Genomic DNA, 6,794 nt, shown 5'->3' on the forward strand with positions numbered 1-6,794 from the left:
TGTGTGTGTGTGTGTCTTTGTCAGATATATCTCAATGCCTGGTGTGAATGCTGGCAGTGGTGGAAAGTAACTAAGTACATTTACTCAAATAATAATAAGTACAATGTTGAGGAACTTAAATGTATGCTTCTTCATACTTTTACTTGACCATCTTTTGAAAGCCGACATTGTACTTTTTAATCCACTGCATGTATCTGACAGTGTTAATTACCAGTTACTTTATAGATTCAGACTATATAAATATAATTGTAGGTAAAGACATCCAGTGGCAGTATGTCAAGTCATTAAAAATGTTTTTAATGCATAACGTTTACTTGTAACAGAGTACCTTCATACAGTAATTTAGTATTGATACTCTTACTTAGGTAAGACAGTACTTGAGTACTTCTTGTGTGTGTGTGTGTGTGTGTGTGTGTGTGTGTGTGTGTGTGTGTGTGTGTGTGTGTGTGTGTGTGTGTGTGTGCGTGTGCGTGTGCGTGTGTGTGTGTTTTGTTGTGTTTCCAAATTCCTCAGTGAAACCAGGACCAGGCATAAGGTTATAATAAAACTGATTTATTTCAGTTGTGATAAGGAATACAATTGCTCAGCTGAGGTTTCTGGAGATCAGTGTTCCACAGGCCGCGAGCAGTTTCCACTCCAAGCAGTTAACTGTCTCACATTTTCCTTCCAGAGCCCCAAAAACCGGCAACACACAGTATCATATACTTCATACATAGGAAGAGCCAAGTGTCCTCTTTTGATTGGTTATGTATATTTTGAGTGTAGTGCTGGAGATTTCTTGTTGGAGTACAGGCGAGCCCACGCCTCTTGGCCTCACGAGGTCCCACAGATCCAGCCTTGTCCAAGGGTGTACCAGGCCCTATTCTGCCTGTCTCTCCTGCCACGTGCTATGCTCTGAACTGCTTGATGCCTGGCACGGGGCCCTCTCCTGAACCTGTGTGTGTGTGTGAGCTTGTGGTGTGAGCCTGTGTGCATGTATGAGCAACAACAAAGCATTACGTGGGCAGGAGTATGAAATATTCAGCACTGAAGTTCAAAGTAAAAAAAAAGAATTCTAGACTGACAGACAGGCAACAACAGACAGACCGACAGAGCTACAGATAGACAGAGCTACAGATAGACAGAGCTACAGATAGACAGACAGGTGGACAGACGGACAGATAGACAGGTGGACGAAAAGAGAGAACGACAGGAAGTCAAAACGACAGATGACTGGTGAAAAAAGTATACCTGGAATGTTCTCTGCGGCATCATTTCAAGTGGATGAGTTGATGGATTGTTGGATGTTAGATGGATGGATGGATGGATGGATGGATGGATGGATGGATGAAAGAGAAGAGTGTGTGTTGGAAAGTTTGGGCGGGGTTGGGGATTCAAAACAGAAAGAAAATAGAGGCAAACAAGAAAAAAAAAAACATGAGTTCAGAAACGGCAATTTTTTTCATTCATTCTGATTCTTCTGATAGCTTTGAGTGTGTGTTTGCACGTGTGTGTGAATGTTAAACACACTCCCAGCATCCTTCACTGCTCCACACGGCAAAAGCACAGTTTGTGTATTGAAAGGAGAAAAACACAGTAAAGTGGATGGTATTTGTTTTTCCACTCCATTTACTAAGCTTCTCGCATCTCTCTTGTTGTTGTTGTTGTGTACAAGTGTGTAACTCAGATGGTTTTACCTGTGAAATTGTAAACTCCGATCACCCCGACGGTAACTGAGGGAATAAGGGAGGAGGAGTTGGATGAGGAGGAGGCATGGGAGGGAGCGATGCTTGCGGAGGTGGTAGGAGAAGTTGGAGAGGAAGGAAGGTCGTGGAAGAGGGCGTTTGAGAGGGGAGTGGAGGACAATTCAAAGATGGCGGTCGACATGTCAGCCGTGGAGGGGGTGGGAGATGCGGAGGAGTCAGGGGAGGAGGTGGAGGTGGAGGAGGTGGAGGTGGAGGTGAGGTCAGGAAGGGGGGAGTAATCAGAGCCGGAGCCAGAGAAAACATCAAGAGGAGAGGAAGTGGGAAGGGAGATTGTGGAAGAAGATGGAGAGGTTGTAGAGTCCAGGAAGGGTGAGGTGGTGTCGGGGGAGTCTGGCTCCATGAGATCTTTGGAGGAGGAGGAGGAAGAGGAGGAGGAGGAGGAAGATGAAGGCGTAGGAGAAGTTGGAAATGAGCAAGCGAAGCGCCAAAAAGAACCATGGATCGAAGCGCACGGGACACATCAAAAGTGAAAGGGAAAAGAAGCGCAAGTACGAGCGAAAGCGGTTGGATGGTTATGGTGGCGCGGTTTGGATGAGACAAAAAAAATAAAAAATAGGAGGAAAGAAACGAAAGAAAATCAGAAGAGAAAAAAGATGGAAGAAATAAAAGCAAAAGCCACAACAAACGACAGAAATAAAGAAACGTGATGAAGAGAACTAAAAGAAAAGGCATCTTCCTCTACATCGGGGCCCGTCTCTATCCCAATTCCCTCTTCTCACTGTTCCTAGTTACCTTGCACCAGGAGAGTGTACTCCCCCTGGCTGTTTCCTATGCCGTTGTCAGCGTAGCAGAGGTAGACGCCATTGTCTGATTTGTTGAGACTCTCGAAGCGCAGGTAAGCACCGTCCACTTTGGCCTGTGGGGGGAGCACTTCGTCCTTCTTATCCCACTTGTATTCGGCAGGCCTGTTGAGACAGGAGAGAGACACTGAGTTGAACTGTACAGTTTTCCAAGTCAATAAAAGTAAAAAATCAAAAGAGGGGTGAAGTGATGAGAGGAGGGGGGAGCCGCGACAAGCGCTGCAGGACAACAGGAGAAGATGAAACGATCAAGAGTGAAGTTGAGATGGAAAGAGAAAGATGGCTGGAGGAGAGGGGAGGCTGGCAGGAACGATGATGGGGAAAAGAAAAAGATAAAAGAAGGAGAGGAGAGCAAGTGAGAGCAAATAAGAGAAGAAGATGGATGTCACAGCGAGAAAATAGAGAAGGGACTGAGGGAGAAGGAGAGGATGAATGATGGACAGCACAGAGGGCCGAGAGTTGTCGCAAAAGTGAAATGAAAGAAGAAGAAAATTGTGGAACGGAGGACAAGAATAGAAGAAGAAAAGAGATATAAATCAGCCTGTTAAAAAATCCATTCTGCATAACAGATTGTGTATGAGAGAGATAGCGAGACGTGTCTTGATAAAAGAATCAATTATGTAAATGTTCGAGTCCTTAAGCACTGTACAGTAATTACAATGACGGGGAGACGGAGACGGGGACAGACCTGGAAGGGTCGGGCTGATTCATCGCTCTTGGAAAATGTGAGGAAACCCTCAGCGACTCCTAAAGGTGCAATCCGTAACATTCCCAAAGGAGGCCAGGTAGCTATTTGTGGTTGTACAGTTACGGTTAAAGGCGAAAAAATAATACATGTTGTTGAATTATGAATTGTAATTTATGAATCTGTTTATTTAATACTCTTATACTAATCACTTCCTGTATTCCCGTGATAAAAGGGACATGCGCAATAAAACGTGTCACTTCCGGTTGAAGCCGACGGTGTGTGTGTGTATTTATTCCTCGGTCACGTATGTTCACGGTATTCCTGCCCTAAGATCATGGCCTCGTTAACACATCTCTTAAACCAAGCTCCATCAGATTTAATCTATGGATGTTTCTAAAAGGCAAAAGTTTGAATAATTCTAACTGTTGTTGCTGCTGGGCTTCTCAAATTGAGTAGAAAGAGAAACAAGTCTGCTCCCCTGACACCGGCTGCTGAGCAAACACTTGGGAGGCTGTGGACTAGGAAGCTCAAAGTCTACAATATGTGTTACTTTAGGAATACAAATCCTAACAAATCTAAAACATATATATCTGTTCAGTAAGCTGTCCTGAGGCAAATTAATATTCATGTCAAATTACATGCAATACTGGAATCAGATGTTGTTGTACACCACCTTAAAATGCTAAAATGCAAATCAAAAAAGACTTGTTTGTTTATTACACATCATGTTTAAAGAGGCCCTTTTTTTTCGATTCTTGTTCAGTTTGCTGTGACTATCTTCCTCACCCTCTCAGACTTTCAGCTACTAAAGAGACGCGCTACCATGGAAACCAAACAATGGTGTAGCTGTATTAAAGTCAGAGTGGAAACAGTCGTGAGTAAATCAGATTTAGTCAGAAATAGGGAGAAATAGGACAGCGGGAGGAAACCGGGAGAGGGCAATGAAATCGGGAGTCTCCCGCGAAAATCGGGAGGGTTGGCAAGTATGTGTAACACTCACGCTTATTGGCGCTCCAACACATTGTACGTGATAGGCTAAGGGGCGGGACATCTCTAAGCGGTTGACCAATCACAACAGAACCGGCAAGCTAACCAACCAGAGCAGACTGGGCTCTGGTTTCAGACAGAGGGTGAAAAGAGAAGCTGCAGCACAGGCAGTGTGAGAAAAATAAAAAGCTTTTTGACATTAAAGCCTGGAGACATGTCACAGTAGAGGCACAACAAACGAATATGAACCTCTTTAAAATTCAATCTTTGTCAGAGCAGTCAGTTTAAGTGCACGAAGCTGCATTTGTCAGACCAGTTCCCTCCATGCATGTCTAAAATCCATGTTTTATTCCTGGCTATGAGCTCTGCTTGGGTGGACACTTTTCAATTAGCTCGCATGCATTAATAAACACTGCACAAAAGTCATGATACGCTTGAAGTCATTCTTTATTGTAATTATGGGTACAGCATATTCCTCCCTCTCCAAGCTGTAATCATTATCAGGGTAAAGAACGCGCTATTGGGTGTTTTTGCTAAATTATGTTAATGTCTCAACATTTTATAACCCAACACTGATCTATGATACCAAAAGCAATTGTTGTCTGATCAGTATGTTAACAGTTAGGATGATTAAAGGATAAGCACTCTATATTGTTCTTATGTCCCAAATCCCTGAGAAGACCAACAATCCTGCAGAAGATTAACATATTTAACAGCGCTCTAATTACTCTTTTTTAAAATAAAAAACAAAGGATAAAATGATTAATTACCTGCCTCTGCACTTTAAAGAGTTTTCAAGCTTTTGGTTTAACATAAACAGTTTGATTAATGAAATCGTGTAGCTCTCATCCGTGTGTTTGAATACACAAAAGGCAAAACAATTCGGATGTACTTGGACTTCCTGCCAGCAGCAAACATCAGAAGGACAGCAGCTTCTCTCTGGAGTTAGTGCCACTTTATATAAGCCACAGCGAGAGTTAATATTTGCCTTGCTCACACAACTCTAAATGAATGCTAATGTGTCCGCTATAGGTGCAAACAAGCCACTGTGAGCTAGTTCGCCATAACACCTTTATTAGGTGTTAAAATGTATGACTACAACAAATTGCCCTTCACCTTATTGGCCGAAAGCATAATGTAATGTAGGTTTAAGGATGTTTTACAAATACAATTAGAAGATTATGTATATTTTAATAGAATAATGACTTTCTATTAATACTATTTCAGGGTAGGCCTATATGCAGGAATCCTGGAGTCAAATGTAATAATAATAATGCATTACATTCTGTATTAGAGCGCTTTACAATTACACATTACACATATTAGACATGTAAGAGTCATTGCTGTGGACATTACCCACAGGAGCAAATGCGGGTAAAGTGTCTTGCCCAACACAACGGCCTGACGCAATGGCGGCCGAGGCGGGATTCGAACTGGAGTTCACCAACGCCCCTTGACCAACGCTCTAAACATCGCGCCAAAAACCGTCCTAAACTAATGCCTTTTAAGACCTTTTTTAAGACCCGTTCCATACATTTTAAGACCTCATCGCCACTTTGAGTTTTAACCGGTTACATTGGCGACACACTTTACCTTTTTAATACCTTTTAGCCTTAATTTTCGCTAAATTGATTAATCAACTTTGAATACTTTTTAAGACCCCGCGGACACCCTGTACTGTATATGTTTTTTTAAACAGCTTTGCAAAGGTAACTCAAATAGGAGAGCATCTGTTGGGGACTATTTTCAGATGCGGATTAATACACATTAGGTCCACAAATCAGCGCACTACAACAAGTCAGAGAGGAAGTGGCTCAGAGTTTTTAATCACAAGAGCAGAATAAAGTAGGCTATATCAAACTTTTTTAGTAAACGATTGTTAGTTAAAGTGTTTTTTATGGGATTTGTAAACAACATAAAAAGAGAAATCTATAAGTAGAAGTATAGATTATAGTGGGTCTTATCGTTATCCAGTTTGCAGATTACTGTAATCTTGTTACCTGTCAGCTGCTGTTTTGTAACCGTGACAATGACCTTGCACACGTAAGGAAGCTTTCACGCGAAAGTTATGCAAGGCTTTTCAGCTGTAACGGTAAGTGAACAGTCTGTGGCTAAATGATTCAGAAATGTGATGCAAGCACTTGCGGTGCTCCTGCTGATTGAATAGATAAGAAACATGATAGAATGTAGAGCACAAACTCCTTTCTCTTCTATTAGAAAGCTCTCGCTGCCGGGCGACGAGGAAACACAGGATCGGATTTGATACGGAGCGTTATTCATTTGAACCTGACAGGATGTGACCACAGAGAGGAGTGTGGCATTCATTGAGTTTGATTGGGGAGGTGGGGGAGAGGGGATGGGTGTGGCGGAGGAAAGGTGTCGTCGCGGTGATTGGGTTTTGACTGACAGCAGCGGGGGCAACCTGTATCTGATTTGATTGGACACTAGCTCATCCACAAGCGGCGGTGCACACAGCTGAGCACGCTCCCTGTCTCGCCTCTGCAGACACACACACACACACACACACACACACACACACACACACACACACACACACACACACACACACAGACA

At 42.9% G+C, this 6,794-nt stretch overlaps 1 protein-coding gene across 1 annotated transcript in view; it reads right to left on the reverse strand.

Annotated features, from left to right (window-relative positions):
• The window catches only part of LOC104957426 (cell adhesion molecule 3-like), an 18,740-nt gene that overhangs the window by 5,902 nt on the left and 6,044 nt on the right, over window positions 1–6,794 (reverse strand). Inside the window, exons 4-6 of the mRNA XM_010785092.1 lie at window positions 2,478–2,650; window positions 1,677–1,712; window positions 1,231–1,242 (exon numbers count right to left, since the gene is read on the reverse strand). Of these exons, the coding sequence (XP_010783394.1) occupies window positions 1,231–1,242; window positions 1,677–1,712; window positions 2,478–2,650 (221 nt within the window). The remainder of the gene's footprint in view (window positions 1–1,230; window positions 1,243–1,676; window positions 1,713–2,477; window positions 2,651–6,794) is intronic.

Source organism: Notothenia coriiceps, unplaced genomic scaffold (assembly GCF_000735185.1).
Source record: "Notothenia coriiceps isolate Sejong01 unplaced genomic scaffold, NC01 NC01_scaffold00000283, whole genome shotgun sequence".
NCBI classification, from domain to species: domain Eukaryota; kingdom Metazoa; phylum Chordata; class Actinopteri; order Perciformes; family Nototheniidae; genus Notothenia; species Notothenia coriiceps.